Raw genomic sequence first — 17,627 nt, forward strand, 5'->3', positions numbered from 1 at the left:
GCCGGCGCTTCCGGGTCAGGGGACGGGACGCTGCGCGCGGCAGGTTCGAAGCGCGGGCGCGGCCGGAGGGCTGAGGCTGCTGCGGTGGCGGCGGCGGTGGCGGCGGCGTGGGGCGAGAGGCGGCGGCGGCCGCGGTCCGGCCCGGTCCTCTCGGCTTCCGGCGGCGGCGCCATGGACGAGGCCGTGGGCGACCTGAAGCAGGCGCTGCCCTGCGTGGCCGAGGCGCCGACCGTCCATGTGGAGGTCCACCAGCGGAGCGGCAGGTGAGCCGGGCCCCGAGCCGACCGCGGCGCAACCCCGACCTGACAACACCCGACCTCGACCCGCTCCCCCGAGCCTGACCCCGACCAGATCCTGCCCTGACAGGAGCCGACTCCGATCCCGAGGCGGACTCCGGCCCGGCCCCGGCCCCGGCCCCGGCCCCAGCCGAGCCCGGGAACGCCGGGCTCTGGGACGGCCGGTCGCAGGAGTTCCGAGTCTGGGGAAACGGCCCTGACCCCGCACCCTCGCCCGCAGTCCCGACCCCCGGCGAACCCTGTCTGGCCTCGGTGGGCGGGGAGGGGCCGGGGCGCGGGGGGTGCCGGTGGCGGGCGAGGGGCGCCTGCGGGCGGCGGGGTGGGGGGGTGGTTCTCTAGGGGCAGCCGAAGGGCCTGCGAGGTCTGGGAAGCAGCGGGCAGGGGGCTGAAGGGGGACCGCAGCTCACGGCCTCGTTGCCCGCCGCCGCAGCTTGGGGCTTCCAGTCTCCGTTAATCACAGCCCTGTCACTGCGCCTGCGCTTTGCGGGCTTCACGGTGGGCCTCGCGTTGTCCAGCACAGCTCCAGCGTAGTGACTGACCTCCAGGAGCCCAGGGTGGCACCGACTCTTGCCGTCGCCCCTTCTCCGGATGGGGACCTGGGGCACAGAGCCCTTGGGCGGCTTCCCCAGGTCACGAGGAGTCCGCGCAGGTCTGCTCCCCAGGCAGGCCCTCCTGCCTGCCCTCTTCACTGCTGCCCTTTTCCCTGTTCCCCGTTTTTTTTTTTTTTTTTAAATCACTTACTGTTAAAATGTTGGTGTTTAACTCAGACCTGATTTACACGTTTTGTTTGCTTTCCTAGCACTGCAAAAAAAGAAGATCTAAAGCTGAGTGTTAGAAAGCTCCTCAACAGGCATAATATCGTGTTTGGCGATTACGCGTGGACTGAGTTTGATGAGCCTTTTCTGACCAGAAATGTGCAGTCTGTGTCCATCGTTGACACGGAATTAAAGGCTAAAGATCCACAGGTAACTTACTAATTCTCAGTGGCCCCGTGAACGTGCACTTGCTGTTTTGAGAGGGTGTTGTGTAGATTTATTTGATGTTTCCTTCTCATCGCAGCCCATTGATTTGAGCACGTGCACCATTGCACTTCACATCTTCCAGCTGAATGAAGATGGCCCCAGCAGTGAAAATCTGGAGGAAGAGACAGAAAATATAATTGCAGCAAACCATTGGGTGCTGCCTGCAGGTACCTGTGACAGTAACAGTAGGCAGAGCATGCCGAGAATGGGAGGTCGGAGGATGGCACGCGCCTTGGGCTTGTCAAGGAGATTTTGTCCGCTGTGTAGAATTTTAGAATGTTTTATCTGTTATGAAATAGAAAGTATATCACGACAGAGAAAGGTAGAAATTTCCAGTTTGAACCTATTTGGATGGATCCCTCAAAGACAGTGCTAATTGAGAATTACACTGGTGCTCTTCTCTCCTGCCCAATTGGTCAGTCTTGCTGGACCACTCCTTTCTCCTGCCTTCTCGATGCTCCTCTGTGAACTTTGCCGATGGGGTCTAGCAGGCAGAATCCTGCTTCTAATCCGGGTTAGGCTTGATGTCCTAACGACTGGAATAGACCTGCCGCTCAGCCCTGCCGGAATGTCGGCTCGTGGGGAGAGTGGTGGGTTCAGGGTCTGTGTTGTGTCCGAGCACAGGTCCACAAAGACAGGTGTACAGAATAATATGACAAAGAGGTTAATTACCTACTCAAAGCCACGTGCGACTGCCATTTATTCAACATCTTTAATTTTAAGAACAATTTTAAAAGTCTGGCTTCCCGGTAACCAGAATTTTAGCTTACCGCGTGTGGAGCAGTGGAGGGCATCAGCGGCTCAGGGCAGACCAAACCAGTAGGTGCAAGGCTTTCTTTCCTAAAATTAGGTTTTTGTTTTATTCTCTCAGCTGAATTCCATGGGCTTTGGGACAGCCTGGTGTATGATGTGGAAGTCAAATCTCACGTGAGTTGTGCATTTTTCCCAAAAGACCCCATTATTTGAAGTAGAATCATGATTGTGTCACTCTCTAGCACTCCTTAACTCAGATGGGCTTTTGTGAACACTGCTTACCAGCAGCCCATGTCCTGGATTTCTGTCCTGTGGGATTGCTCCTGAGTGGAGCTGCCCTCCGGGGAGTTCCCCTTGGGAGAAGGGGGAGTGTTGGGAGGGTGAAGACCACTTGCACTGGGTGTCACGCTTGGTGTGACCAAGCACGTGCACAGGGTCACTCCGTGGGCTGAGGAGGCAGTGCCGAGGGGCAGACTGAGCAGGTGGGCAGGTCTGAGCAGGTTCCGACGTGTCTGAACCCCCTTCAGGGGGAAGAGTCCTTCTGCACGCCGGGGGGACACTAGGGGTCTGTCCCCACCACCCCTCATCACCCCAGGCTCCCCTAGGCCGCCACAGTGGACCGCAGAGCCCCGGCTCTTGTTCTTTCAGTGATGGGCTGTGTGCTGGTCCACTGCTGTGTCCCAGAGGAAGGAGCTCACTCTTACTTGGCGTGTCCCTCAGTTGTTTTGTGTGTCGTTGGCATTTTAAATAAAAGTGATCTTCGTGTTCACCTTTTATTCTTAAAACAGTAACAGCCAGCGCTTGTCCTCTTATATCTCAAGTTACCGTCTGAGTTGAAAGCCTGTAGGTGTCTGGCAAGCGTCTGGCCATGGCAGTCTCTGAAGACTCCCGTCGCTCTGCTAATTTAGGGCACGTTCAGCGGAACCTTCGCCTTGCCGGGGACTTTATCTGTATTTTTCCTTTCTCCACTCAGCTCCTTGACTATGTGATGACAACTTTACTGTTTTCAGACAAGAAGGTCGACAGCAATCTCATCACCTGGAACCGGGTGGTGCTGCTTCATGGTAAAGCATTACAGCTTTGTTTGACAAGATAAACTGCGTGAAACCAGGCTTCTACTCGTGCCTTTGTCCTCCTGCGAGGAGTTGCAGCTGCTTTTTTCTGCTGGGGCCGGAGTTGTCCTAGAGCGTCCTCCTCTGTGAAGCCAGTCGGGCTCACGCTCGCGGGGCTTTGGTTACTTGACCCTTTGTTTGGCAGCCACCTGGTTATGCCTTGTGACTTTTTATACTATTATTAAACTTTTCAAATACCTGCCTCATTTTCCGATCGGTTATGGACTCCTCAGGATAGCAGTTGCCTTGTGTTTCTTCATAGTATCCTTAGAGCTTCCCTTGATGGGTAATGAACTGCAAACGCCACACTTTACAGGACTCTGGCTAGTTCTTGGAGGAGAATGCTGGGTTTTCTTTCTTAATGTCCCTGGAGAGAAAAGAATCGAGAGAAAACCCCAATTACAGTGAAGTAGGAACTATAATTAAAAGGGTAATTAGCCTCTTTATACAATAAAGATTGTAGGCTTGTATACAACTTTAAGAAATCAATGTCTTTTAAATAGCATGTATTCTGGCAGATTGTCTTAATACCAGGGTCAGACTAGGCAATCGAGAGGTGTTTTAATTAGTGCAGTACATTACTTCCATTTAGAATTGGTTGTATATTTACTCTTAAACTATGGAAAATGCAGAAAATCAGAGTTGAATGTGTCAGCATTTTCTCTTGGATGGGTTCATGCTTCCACATCAGTTACCTCAGAGTTCCTGCAAAACACTGTGCTAAGTGACACACACTCAGGACACAAGCCCTCGCCTTACCGCTCTCCCTGTGTAGCGTGGCGTTCGGGCCCACGTCCAGGTAACGAGTGAAAGATGGTGGTTCCGTGGGCTTCAGAAAGAGCAAACGTCAGTGCCTTCAGGGTCCTGATGGTTACCAGGAAAGGTGTGTTTGACCTTTGAAAGGTGGATTTTCATAATCAGTGGATTTCATAGAGGACGTGTGGGGACGAGGAGGATGTCAGTGTAGATGTGGACAAACGTGGAGCGGATTGTGGGCCAGGAGGCATACTTGGTGATGTTTTCTAGCATTTACACCGCTAGCAGATTTCTTTGTAAGTTCATAAGCGGTACTTGTGGTAATAACATTCGTAGCACTGACGTCTGTTTGTTATCTTATATCCTGTGGATAATGTAACTACTGTTGTTTAACAAATTTGTTATAGCACTGACTTAAAAACATAATTTGCTTGCATTTTGTTACAGGTCCTCCAGGAACTGGAAAAACATCCCTGTGTAAAGCTTTAGCCCAGAAATTGACCATCAGACTCTCAAGCAGGTAACTTCGGTAATTTGAGAGAGGAGAGCCACAGAAGTGGGTTTGCTGGGTTTTCAATTATAACAACGGAAACTGTTTTTATTTTTAAATCATTTTACATGAATAGTAGGTCTCTGTCTTTCAATGTAAATTAACGAATTCCTCTGTACTCAGCGTTGTCTTGAGTTATGATTCCAGTCTTTTTAAACGTGTTGAGACTTGCTTTATGACCAGCACGTGGTCTCTCCTGGTGACTGTCGCCCCACGTGCACTTAGGACGTGTTTCTGCTCTCGTTGGGTCGACGGTTCCATGTGTGTTAGCTCAGGACGCTTGATGTCCATGCTGGCTGATCATCTGTCTGCTGTTCTGTCGCTTCCTGGGAGGACTGTCCAAGCCTATCGCTGGGTTTGTCTGTTCCTCCTTGAGTTTTGGCAGTTTTGGGGTTTATGGTTTTATCACACTTAGGGAATATTTGGCTGTTACCTTTTCCACTAGTTCCCCTGCGCTCGGCGTTTGTTTACATGTTAGACTGCCTGATGTCCCACAGGCCTCTGATGTGCTCTTCTGGTGTTTTCAGGTTTTTAAAATTTTCTGTCTGTGTTTCATTTTGGATAGTTTTCTGCAGTAGACGATCTGTTTTTAATTCTGTTCAGTGAAATATTTGTTTCTGATAGTGTATTTTTCTTTGGAGATTCTGTTTGGTTCCTTTTATACTTGCATTTCTTGTCCCATTGTGCTCTTGGTAAATCCTGGGGTAAGTGTATGATAGCTGTCTTATGCTCTGTCTACCAAGTCCATTGTCATTATCATCTGGGTCTGGTTACGGGACACATGTTTCTGCTTCTTGGCGTGTCAGGTAATTTTTGATTGAATGTGGACGTTATGATTTCAAGCATCTGGATTCTGTGGTCTGTTTTTAATGACTGCTGGGTTTTGTTCTGGCAGGCGTTTGTGTACTTGTCTTTGGTGTGATCCTTTTTGAGGTCTCTTTTTAAGCTTTGTTCGAGAGGGGTCTTGATGTGGTCTAGGCTTAACGCTCAGGTGGGGCCCTTCTCGGGTCTCAGTTGAGCCCCTGGATGAGCAGCGAGTACTCTGCACCTTGGCTGTTGGGGCCTTGAACACTCCCGGCCTGTGAGCGCCAGGGTTTCCCTACTCACACACACCACATATCCAGGAAAGACTCCAGGGCCCCGTGATGGTTTCTGGAGCTTTATTCCTGTGTATCCCCCTCCTCTCTGGAACCCTGCTCTGTAGCCTCCAGACACCTCAGGCTCCTTGAACTCTGGCCTCTGTCTCCTCGACTCGCCTGATGGCCACTCTTCTTGGGTCCCCCCCACGGTCGCTGTTGGAAGGTGCTCCAGGCAGGAAGTCAGGGCGGTCGCGCTCGCCCCATTGCCCTCCTCTCGGGTCACCGTCCTCCAGAGCTGTCGTCCAGTGCCTATCACAGACGTTGTTTCATCTGTTCTGACTGGTTTTCTAGTTGGTTAAGGCAGAAGGTGAATATGATCCCTGTTGATCCAGTATGACCAGAAGAGGAAATCCTGTGAGATTTACTTTTAAATCTATTTTGTTTTCAAAAATGTGTTATAAGTAGGGAAATTGCTTTATTTCAACCCTTTTTTTTATGTTTAGTAATTTGGCCTTGGTCTTTACATAGTGAAATGCATCTGTGTTTTGAAGACCTCTTAAGGGCAGTTTCCTAAGCCACCAGAGGGGGAGGTGTTATTACAAGAAATGTAACTTTTCCAGTACAAAGATCTGGAAATCTGTACTTATTTTGTGGCAAAAAGAAGCCTTAGCAAGTCTTTTTCGCCCACTTCACTTAATATTCAAAATGCTTTATGATTAATTTTGTTTAATAGTCAACCCGATCTGTATTCATTAGGTTGTCTGTCTCCCCCTTCTCCTGTTTTGTTAAACAGAATTAGTAAATGGTCTTTTTCAACTGGAAAATTAATGATACTTTTTAGAAGTAATTCTTTTTTTCTGTGGACTTTTGACATGAAAGAAACTGTGAGGAGGACCGGGGAGTTAGCTTTTCTCGGGCCTGTTTCCTGTTCGATTTTAGTCAGAACTGAGTGCATCCAGATCTCTTACCACCTCCTTGGTGGATGGAGTGTTAGTGCTGGACTTCAGTCGGTATGTGTTCAGGTTCCCTTTTGAGCTTTCCAGGGCTCTAGGTTTGCAGGAAGTGATTTTGTGCTGGAAAACAAATTGTCACATTCTTTACGGTTTTGTGGAAGGAGGAAAAAATGTTCCGCTCTGGCCAAAAAATTTTTCATGCTTGTGTTTTGATTTGTTTGCTGTGTTAGTGCAGGTAATGCTTTTTCAATATGGAAGTGTAAATTATAAGTAGATTAAAAATGAGAGGGATTTTATTCTTGCTTTAATTCAAATGAAGATACTGTTCAGTTCGAGAAACTTAATTTGCTCCATCTAGAACTATTGACGGTGATGCATCTTGTTAGATTTTTTGTAATTTTTAGTATATAGCTTGCGAGGTCGCTCGGTCGTGTGTCAGTGGCTGTAATGATTTAACAAAGTAGCCATTCTCAACCTGCTGGGCATTTGAGAGATGTTGCATTAATGAGGTGGAGGCGGCTGCCGCTGCGGAGGCTGCGGACCGATTTGTAACAATTGCTGTGACTCTTTTTTCCCGTCTTAGGTACCGGTATGGCCAGTTAATCGAAATAAACAGCCACAGCCTGTTCTCTAAGTGGTTTTCAGAAGTAAGTGTTAGTACGAATTCCAGTTCTCTCGATTGTCAGCCATGCAGTTGAAAAGTTGTCCGGTAGATTAGGCCAACTTTCTCCTCCAAAAGCTTTAGGAGAGAAAGAGGTGAAATGGGAAAGTGAACAAGGGGCTGACTTTGCGGTCAGAGAAAACTTCCAGAGCTCAGCGGTAACTTGGAAATAGTCTGACGCCTCTGCCCGTCACATCCAGACCTCTGACTGGGTGGGACAGGAAGTTCAGTGTAACGTTAAGAGGGAGGGGTCTGCCTTCTAACGGGGCGGCACCCCTCAGCGGAGCATGCGCTTGGGGCTTGAGCCTCGTTCACCGTCTGTGAACTGAGGGACTCCAGCCAGGTGATGTCACAGGTGCCCCTCACCTCTGAAAGGCTCTGCCGCGGGCACCTGTGTCAGGAGGTCCCCCTGGTGGGTGGTGAGTGGGGACAGGGAGTGCCCATAAGGGGTGCACCGGGCCGGTTTGCACGCGAGACCCAGGCTGTCCTGGTCGTGAGGACAACTGGGAAGGGAAAGGAGGGAAGACAGGGGGGCCAAGGTGCGAGTCACCTGAGCTGTGCATGCATCCCTGGCCCACGAAGCCAGGAGGGAGGGCATCTGGGTTCTCTGCAGACCTGGCTTCTCTGGTTCAGGGAGTTTTCCGAGGGGCCGTCAGGAGACGGTGGGCTCGTGCGGCCACCTGGGGTCAGAGCAAAGCCAGGTGGGGACAGTGGGCACGTGTGCACCAGGCAGCTTGATGAGTGCAAGTGGGTAATAAAGAGTGTTTTGCTTCCAGAGTGGCAAGCTGGTAACTAGGATGTTCCAGAAGATTCAGGACTTAATTGATGACAAAGATGCTCTGGTGTTTGTGTTGATTGACGAGGTACGTGTGTTCAGACTTTAAACCTGTGACTGGAGGAGGCTTGAGACTGAGGGGCCTCGTAAATCGCTGGGGCGGGTCCAGCCCCCGCAGGCTCCGTGCCCTGCAGTCCTTGCCCCACGGGCACCCCTTTCATCAGGCTCACGGTGCAGGTGCGCGTGCCCACACCTGCGTCTGCCCAGCTGAGAGCACCCCGTTGCTCCGTCCCTACAGGTGGAGAGCCTAACGGCCGCCCGCAATGCCTGCAGGGCGGGTGCCGAGCCTTCGGATGCCATCCGAGTAGTCAACGCCGTGTTGACGCAAATCGATCAGATCAAAAGGTAACGCTATGCACAGCGGGCTTGTGTGAGAAGCACGGACACCGCCCAGCCTTACTCCCAGCTTTTCTAGCTAAGAACGCATCTGGCACTGAGCGTGGGCTCTGTCTTCTCCACATTTGAGGCAGCTTGTACTAAATGCATGTTTTAGAAATTAAGTATGTTTTCTTTATTAAAGTATTAAAAATGCAAAACAAACCTTGGGTGTGGGGAGGATGTGTGCCCTGCAGAGAAGCAAAATGTAGTGTCTGAGTTAGTGCCAGCAGGACCTGGCGGTGGCGGTCGTTGACAGGCCGGCTCCGGGCGGGTGGGGCGCCAGCGGCTCGCCCTCCACGGGGCCGGGTTTCGCGTGTCCGCGGTCCAGCCTCGCACTCCAGGCCTGCGGCCAGTGTGCCCAAAGCCGATCCAGCTCTAGGGGGCGACTCCTGACGCACGAGAAGCCCCGTCTGCTCTGTGCGCTGGTTCTCCCGTTGCCCTCCACGTGCCGCGCTCAGAAGTGGGTCTGCTGAGTGGAGCGCCGTGAGCTACGCTGTGCTGTGTCAGACTTGACCCTGGCCGTCACGGTGTTCTTCACAGCGGAGAACATCTGCATTGTCTGTTGGGGTCAGCTGCAGGCGTCCCTTGCTTCTTCTGCAAGCGAACTTTGTGTGAGGTGTAGACCCTCTTGTCTCTGCCTCCTCACCCCACACCCCCGCTCTTCGGTCTGGTTTCTCCCCCTGCCACTGCCCCCTCGTCCACCCCAGCGCTTCGTGCGGAACCGTCCGCGGCATTCGGCCCCCGGGGGCCCCTCCCTCTCTCCGCTCTCCTGACCGCTCAGTTTCTGCTGCCAGCGTCGCCCCGGCATCTCTGGGTGGGAGGAGGGGCCTGCACTCCCGCCCTGCTCACGGTTCTGGTGGGCGAGCCTCCATCGAAGACCTGTACGTCCACACAGTCCCCGGCCCTCGTTCGGCCCAGAAACCCCAACTCCCTGCGGTTCCCATTGCACTGATGGCCTTGCTGCGCACCCACTGCTCAAGGCAGAAGATGGGCCCCCGGACCACCCCCGTCACTCCGGGAGGAGTGGAGACTGGGGCTCTGGTGTGTCTCTCACCCCGCTCACCTCACGCTGCCTCTGTGCGGGTCTGACCGTTTGTGAAAAGCCCGAGCCCCGGACGAGGGGGTCCCAGCGGCGTGTGTGCACCCTCCGCGCAGCCTGGGCTCACCAGCCTCCTGGCCCGTGTGCCCGCCCCGCCCCGGGCTCACCCTGCTCACCCTGCAGAGGGCTGTGTACCTGTGCATGGCCGTGCCCAGGCAGGCGGGAGTGTAGGTGCTGTGGGGCTCGGGGGCACACGCAGAGGTGAGGGGTTCGCCGTGGGTGGAAGGCAGGGGGATGTCAAGCAGGGGCCCGGGAGAGCTTTCCGGGAGGCAGGGGAGCGACCAGGGCACGGCCCGGGGAGGGTCTGCTGTGTTGCAGCCAGGAGAACCTGGCAGGAGTTGGGGGTCAGGCAGGAGCTTCGGAAGGCCTCGCGGGCAGGTGTGCAGAGGGGGAGTGTAGCCGGCTGAAGGGCGCTGGCTGAATGCCCGGGGCCTTGGTGGCCGTCTGTCCTGACGCTCCTCGTGTCGGGTCAGGTGTGGTCGAGTCCCTACGGCATGGGGTGACCGGTCCTCACCTCTCTGTCTGCAGGCACTCCAACGTGGTGATCCTGACCACTTCCAACATCACGGAGAGGATCGACGTGGCCTTCGTGGACAGAGCTGACATCAGGCAGTACATTGGGCCGCCCTCCGCAGCAGCCATTTTCAGAATCTACCTCTCCTGCCTGGAAGAACTGATGAGGGTACCTTGGTTTTTTTCTCTCTCTCCTAATCAGTAGGTTTCTTATGTTTTCTTAACTCGCTGACGTAGCCTAATACATCTGGTTCCAATGTAGAATGAGGTCTCTCAACCTGACATCAATCATCTCCTGAGATTGAAAGTTACAATTGTTGGGGACTTCCCTGGTGGTCCAGTGGTTAAGGCTCCGTGTTTCCACTGCATGGGGTGAGGGTTCGATCCCTGGTCGGGGAGCTAAAATCCCACGGGCCACGTGGTGAGGCCAAAAAAAAAAAAAAAAGCTACAGTTGTTGTATCTGCAGGTTGAGCGAATAGTCGAAATCACAGCCACTGGTCCAGTATTTTGCTGATCATCATGGTGGTTTGATCTGCAAGGTGCCGAGTGAGTAGGGGTGTGGGCCTGTCCCGGACCTCACGGCCTTTGCAAGTGACCTGCTCTCTGGGCCTCGATTTCCTCCCCTGAGAGAGGAAGAACCGTAGTGGTCCTGGTTCACAGGGAGGTCACCAGACTGGAGGTCGTAGTTCACAGGGAGGTCGTCCGCTGCAGTGTTGGCGGCCCCAGGTCCTACCGTCAGCGTGAGCACAGCGGCAGCGAGCGCATTCATGTTCACAGTCTGCCTCTCGCGAGTCGGTCTCAGGGCCTGCGTGTGCCCGTGGGCGGTAACCGAGCCAGCCAGCAAATGGGGATGTATACAGCGATCGCCAGGCTGGCATCCTTGTAACCGGCTGGGGGATGGGACCGCTGCCTGCACCACGGAGTGGGGGCCCCAGCGTCCTCACAAGGGTGACCCGGCCTCTGGCGGGGACGGGAGCTGGTCTCCGCCCCGGGTGCGCTGTCCCGGCGCGCGGGCCCTCCTGCTTTCCCACGCCTTGGGGGGTGGGGTGGGGCGTGGGGCTTTGACGTGGTACCGCCGTTTAGGAGCCTGCGTGGTGGGGGTCCTGCTGGAGGCCCCCGGGTGCCTTCCCAGGGTGCCGCGTCGTGCTGTGCTGCGAGTCCGGGGGCTGCCCTGAGGTTTCGCCAGGCGTTCGGATGTTTTCTGGGAGCCGAGTGCCTGGAGCAGGTGTCGTTTCTTAGATGGTTTATGGGAAATGAAGACATTCCGATGTGGCGGAGGTTTGGCCGGCCCTGAAGGCTGTCGACGAAGGACTGTGGCCCCGCGCTGTCAGGAGCCCGCTGGACGGCTCAGGTCCCTGGGGGGTCCGCGGAGGCCGCAGGGAGCCTGAGGGAGTGTCACGCAGTCAGGTGGGAAGGTCAGAACACACCCAGCACAGACCCTGTTGCTTTGTTTTACCTACGACCCCCACCAGCCCTCCCAAATGTGCAGCCAGACCTCTCCTTGCTCCTCTCGTGGCTCCTGAATCGGACGGTGTGGCAGCGTCAGCGTGGCAGCCTGACAGTTTAGCGCAGGTGCTTGGGAAGGAGCGTCCCACGTGCAGACACGTGGTCTGGGAGGTGAACTCTAGGACCCGGGTCCATGGTCAGTTAGAGGCTGTCTGTCATTCCACCAAATGAGAGTCTTGATTTTAAAGCAGTGAACAGAGACCCTCCTTGAAAGGCTGGCCAAGTCCGGCTCCAGGGCCCAACTCTGTCCGTTGTGGGGTGTGACGCATGGTCGAAACTGAATACCGGGCTGGACGCAACACCTCTGAGTTCCTCCCCACCTGACACGTGCTGAGGACATGCTTTGCCCACAGGAGCAGAAGGGGCTGAGCCGCTGTGGCTTCTGAGACATGTTTTGCTGTCTGTATTCTTGCCTTTGTTAGAAGCAGCGGGGCTGTGTGAGAGAGCTGCTTCCTGGGGCCCGTGCAGGTCCAACGGCCCTACTTGGATTTCTGAGATGTGACGTGGAGTGTGTCTGCCGTCTAAGTGCTGTCCCCGTTGCTGACCCTCCCTCTGTCCCCGCAGTGTCAGATCATATACCCTCGCCAGCAGCTGCTGACCCTCCGCGAGCTGGAGATGATCGGCTTCATTGAAAACAACGTATCTAAGTTGAGCCTCCTTCTGAGTGAAATTTCAAGGTGAGCACTGACCTCACTTTTGTAACCAAGAGAAGCCCGTTTGCTTTGGGATTGGCGGGGAGGGCGTCGTAACTGCCTGCGGCAGCCGGGGTGGTAGTTTGGGGTCAGATGGCAGGGGCTTGATCCCAAGGCATCGCACACGCGCCAGAAGCCCCCCAGCCTCCCCGACCCTGGGCTCCTGGGCAGGAGGGTGGAGGGCAGCTGCCCTCCTGCCTCCTAGACGTTACAGTGGACCGTGAACAAAGTGCTGCCCTTGTATCTGGAAAGACGTTCAGATTAAGGCTCTCTTTGACGCATTACTGATTCCTTAAGCAGTATCTGTTAAACTTTTACAAATTGGCAAGAAAATAAAATGGACGCTTTTGCTTTGATAAGCAAACAGTTAAACAATTAAACAATTACGGCGCTAGGCTTGGTGCTTTGGGAAATAAAGGAAAGCGGTCCAGCTGCCTGGGCACCGAGGGACACGTAACACGTGAGCATCGAGAATCGTGGGCAACGCCTGCTCAAGGCCCAGGCTGGTAGCGCTTTCAAGTTCTCAGATGGCCTTGGTGATCAAGGGAAGCTGGGAAATGGAGCAGAGCCCCGAAGGACCGTTAGAATTTGCATAAACTGGAGAGAAATCAGGAAGGCTGCGGGCGCCCTTAGGTGGGCTGCGCTGCAGACACCAGCTGGTGGCGCTGGCGGGGCCTGGGGCGGGGGGAGTCGCTACCGGTTGGAGAGATTTAGTTAAAGTGGCTGAGGTGGGACAGAGGAGAGCAGTTCAGAGACTTGGGCAAAAATTCACTAAGACGTGAACCAGCCCGGTTCCCGGGGGAGCCCTTGCTGCCAGCCGTGTGCCCACCTCACTGTGCTCCTTGCGAGGCTGTGGGTGGCGTCAGGACCCTGTCCTGGCCCCCCTCGAGGGGCTCTGGGGGAGGGACGTGCAGGGTCTAGTCCGGAAACATGCAGCGGTCCGTGTGGAGTTGACGCCCTGAGTGTGGTTACGTTCACAGGAAGAGTGAGGGCCTCAGCGGCCGTGTCCTGAGAAAACTCCCCTTTCTGGCTCACGCTCTGTACATCCAGGTGAGTCCCCGGCCGAGCTCCGCCTCCGGGCCCTGTTCCGCCGCCGCCCGCTCTGTCCAGCAGGGTGCGGCCTCGCTGAGAGTCCCACTTGCCACCATTGGGGTCTCTGCCTCATTTCACGTTTCTAAAGCGACGGGCTCCTGGGGCAGTGGGAGGAGGTGGCCGTGTGTCTGCTCACCCCTCGCTGGCCCGTCGAGCGCTCACGTGCAGGCCCTCCCTGCCTCCTCGGAGGTGCTTGTGCCCTGGGGGGGGGGGGGGGTCGGGCGCTGCCGGGTGGCCCCTCCGAGGACGAGAACCCGCACGATGCCGTCTGTCTTTCCAGGCCCCCAGCATCACCATCGAGGGCTTCCTCCAGGCCCTGTCTCTGGCCGTGGACAAGCAGTTTGAGGACAGGAAGAAGCTCTCGTCGTGCGTGTGACCTGGCGCCCCCGTCTGCGTTCTCGGTGAGCGCACAGCAGGGAGGCGACAGGCTTCTCTCACAGCAGCGCCCGCCCGGCAATCTCCGAGCCCGTGGCTGAGCCTTGCCGGCCAGAAACCCACAGACCGGTGGTGTTCAAGAAGCGTGTTATATTTACGTACTTTTAAACGCGTGTTAGAAGACAAACAACCTGTCGTTTTCTCTGTTTTAAAAGACGATCATCTGAGCTCTGTGTCTCTTTGTAGAGAACCGTCTAGATGTCCTTATTCTAGCCTGGCTCCAGTTGATTGGGCCCAAAATGCTGACAAGTTTTGTTTAAAAAAGATGACTAATGTAAGTTTTATAGAAGCGAAGCAGAAACTACATTGCCTTAAATAAGAATGTAATCATAGCATTAAAAGAGAAGTACACATCCCTCAAGGCAAGGCAGCATTTGCTTCCTGCCGCGAGCTTGTTTGGTTTAGTGCAGACATTTGGGAGACTGATGACTAGGAAAAACCTGTTCCTATGTTAACAGAAGTCGAGAAGAAAATTCTAGGGCAGGTGCTCTTCTCAGTAAGCAGACAGGCTGCACTTGCGGGGCAGGAGCAGCTGGCGCGGGGCGAGCCTCCCTGGTGCCCAGTGCAGGCCGGCGTTTCGGGGACGCTTCACGTCAGTCACGGCTCAGATGCAGGTTGATGTTAACAGGTGTAAAATACATTGGCCAATGATGGATGTATTCCACAGAATATCGTGTTTGTTGCTTTCATCTCATACTAAAATAAATTTCATATTAGTGTTTCGTATACATTTTTAAAAGAACACGTTACCTTTTGTCACAGAACTTCTTAAGTATTAAAATTGTTTTTCCAAAATTTTCTCATTTTGATTCTCTTATCACTCTCAAATGCTTTGAGTTTTATTTTAAAATTACTCACGCGATCACTTGACTTTTAGCCTGTTTTACGCCTTGAGGTGAAGGTGCATCGTCTGCAGGTGGCTGTGCAGCCCGGGGAGGCCTGGGGTCAGGGCTGGGCTGGGGGTGGGAGGACCCGAGTTTCCGCCCCGGGGCCGTCGGCCGTGCTTGGCTCCGGGTCAGATCCAGGACCAGAGTGACTGCGGCCCTGGGGCCGGGCCTGGCTCTGTGGTCTCCTCAAGACCCTGAAATAGGGTGAAAGTGGCGTCTGTGGGCCCTGGGGTCAGAAGACGGGAGGGGTGCTCCACGCTCCAGGGTTGCTACTGAAGTGCCCAGCGTCCAGGTGTCCAGGTGGGAGGAGAGGGGAGCCCGGGGCCGGGCCGGTGCAGAGGCATAGACAGATGAGCGCGGGGGCAGCGGGGGAGGGAAGCCCCGAGAGGGGCGGCGGGGCCTGTGACACGGGTCTGAGTGGGCTCCGCCGGGCCGTTTCCCAGGACGTGGGTACGTCTGACGCCGCCGCCTCTGGGCACCAGGGGGCAGCGCTGCTCCGCGGGACGGACAGCAGGGGCTCCGGGTTCAGCCAGGGCCCCGGGGCGGGGCGAGAGTGGTCAGCAGAGACGGCTAGCCTTGCCCCGCGCTCCTGTTCAGGCGCTCTGGCCTCCTCCCCCGCCGCCATGTGTGCCCGTGCCCACGGGACATCGGCACCTGCGTGCCAGCCAGGTGGGGGCGGGAACACGGATGCTCCGCGCCCGTCCTGCCTCCTCAGGCCCCAGCTCACTCGGGGAGGGGGGGGGGCGGGCCGGGCCCCCCAGGCAGAGGGCGCAGACCCCGGGCGCCTCACCGGGCACAGGCTGTCGTGGGCACGTCCTGGGCCGCGGCCAAAAGGCCGAGACGCGAGTGGCCGGGCCCTGGGGCCAGGGTGGGTCCGCGCGGCCCACCCCGTGGGGACAGGTTCCTGTGCGGCGCCGGTGAGGGTGCAGAGCGCTGGCCCCGGGAGGCCCGCCGGACACGGCGCCCGCTGGCCAGGCCTCTCCTGAGCCCCCGGCCCGACCCCTCAGCCGGAGGGGCGCCCTGCGGGAGAGGACGCGGACACGGGGCCGGACGGAGCAGAACTTCCCCGGGCAGGATGACCTGGAGCGCGAGGCGACGGGGATGGCGAGGGCGATTCTCACGGTCACACCACCGAGGAGCCAGGCGCTGAGCCGAGGGCGCCGGGGCCGCAGCCCCTCCACCCGGCTTGGAGGTGGCACCCGGCAGAAAGGCCCCAGGAGCAAGCTGACCTGCCCCTCCCGAGCCTGGAGGCCCTTCTGTGGAGGCCGTGGTTCCAGCCCGAGGGCCCGTGACTCCAGCGAAGCGGTGCCCCAGGGCGGCGGCTCCTGTCACCATGGCAACGCGGTGGCAGCCTCTCTCCGTGGGCTGAAGTGTCCTTTGTGATGGGGAGGTGGGTTTCCATCCCCTGAGTTCTGATTTCCGACTCTAACTTCCTCCCTCGACCATCTGCTTACTGTTCAGGACAGGAAATATTTTGTTCTCAGTCACCTTATATCATTCAGAACTGGAACCTTCTTTCTCTCTCACCTGAGCTGTCACTTACGGATGGAAACCTTTATTCTCTATCATCTCCAGATTTATCTATTCTGACCGGAAACCTTCTCTTTCTCTAACGTGAGTTAGCCTTTGTTCCTGAACGCTTCTTTGTTTATAATCTGGGTTCGCATTTGTTATTGGAAACCTTCCTCCTCTATCAATCACCTCAGTTAGAATTCACGACAAGACAGTTTCTTCCCCTGCCACCCGAGTCATTATTACTGACTGGAAACCTTCTTCATTATCACTTGCGTCATCATCTGTGACTGCAAACCTTCTTCCTCTGTCCCCCGACGTCGTTCACAACGCGAAGGCGCTTTTCTCTTTCAGAGAATCATCACTTCTCAGGGGAATCCTTTCTTTCTGTATCACCTGGGCTGTCTGTGGCTGCCTTCTCAGTCTCTCGATGTGCCTCTGTGACAAGCGGTCTTCTGTCTGGACCACCTGAGTTACGATTTATGATCAGGAAACTTCTTTCTGCGTCACCTGACTTGGGTTTTATGACTGGAAAGGTTTTTGTCGCCTGAGTGACCATTTATGACTAGAAACTTCGCCCTGTGTCACGGTAGTTACCACTTAGGGCTGGAGACCGTATTTATCTGTCTCCTGATTTAGCATTTGTGACTGGAGGTCATCTCTTTCTACCCCCGGTGTTGTCACTTATGACTGGAAACCGTCTTTCACCATCACCTGAGCTACCATTCCTGACTGGAAACTTTTCTTTTTTACTAGTTTTGAGCAGCAACCTTCAGTTTTGCCCCCTGAGTTGCCATTTGTGACTGTTATCCTTCTTCCTCTGGCCCCCGAACCCTCATTTACGACAGGACGTCTTCTGTCCTGTCACCTGAGTCATCACATAAGGGTGGAACATTTCCTTCTCTGTGACCCTGTTACCTTCGTGACGGACAGTCTTCTTTTTCTGTGATCTGAGTTATCGTTTGTGACGGAAACCTCTTTTTTTTTATGCTGTTGGTTACCATTTACGACTGGAAACCTTCTTTCTCTATTGCCTGGTTATCATTCATGACTGAAGATTTTTCTCCCCTGATTGATCGTTTATGACTGAAAAGTCTTCTTTCTCCATAATTTATGACTGGTACCTTGTCTCTTTATCACCTGACATCATTCAGGCCTGGAAACCTTCCTTCTCTCTCACCTGAGTTATCATTTATGAGTGAAACCTTTTTTCTCTGTCACCTGAACTATCACTAATTATTGGAAACCTTTCTTTTTCTGTCTTATTTATGACTAGAAACCTTTTCTCTATCGCCTTAGTTCTCTATTTTGACTAGGAACCTTCTTTCTGTATCACCTGAATGATTATTTATGACTGGAAACCTTTCTTTCTCTATAAAAGTCTTCATTTGTGACTCAAAACCTTCTTCTCTAGCTTATGAATTATTACTATAACTGGAAGTGTTCTTTCCCTATCACCTGAGTTACAATTTTTGACTGAAAACATTTCATTTTC

General features: G+C 54.6%; 1 protein-coding gene across 2 annotated transcripts; it reads left to right on the top strand.

The window, feature by feature from the left end:
* Positions 1 to 31: 31 nt before the first annotated feature.
* TRIP13 (thyroid hormone receptor interactor 13) lies at positions 32 to 14,528 on the top strand. Of its 2 annotated transcripts, XM_082380114.1 has the most exons (13): positions 32 to 263; positions 1,096 to 1,261; positions 1,356 to 1,485; positions 2,190 to 2,245; positions 3,045 to 3,135; positions 4,387 to 4,459; positions 7,105 to 7,168; positions 7,959 to 8,045; positions 8,256 to 8,362; positions 10,023 to 10,176; positions 12,079 to 12,191; positions 13,187 to 13,256; positions 13,579 to 14,528. In XM_082380114.1, exons 1-13 carry the CDS (start codon positions 172 to 174, stop codon positions 13,672 to 13,674), a joined length of 1,299 nt encoding a protein of 432 aa, XP_082236240.1. In that variant the 5' UTR covers positions 32 to 171; the 3' UTR covers positions 13,675 to 14,528. The 2 variants fall into 2 exon arrangements, with proteins under 2 accessions (XP_082236240.1, XP_082236241.1); XM_082380115.1 differs by lacking the exons at positions 13,187 to 13,256; positions 13,579 to 14,528 and adding an exon at positions 10,475 to 10,554.
* Positions 14,529 to 17,627: the final 3,099 nt, after the last annotated feature.

Source organism: Balaenoptera borealis (assembly GCF_965194805.1).
Source record: "Balaenoptera borealis genome assembly, chromosome: 2".
NCBI lineage: Eukaryota > Metazoa > Chordata > Mammalia > Artiodactyla > Balaenopteridae > Balaenoptera > Balaenoptera borealis.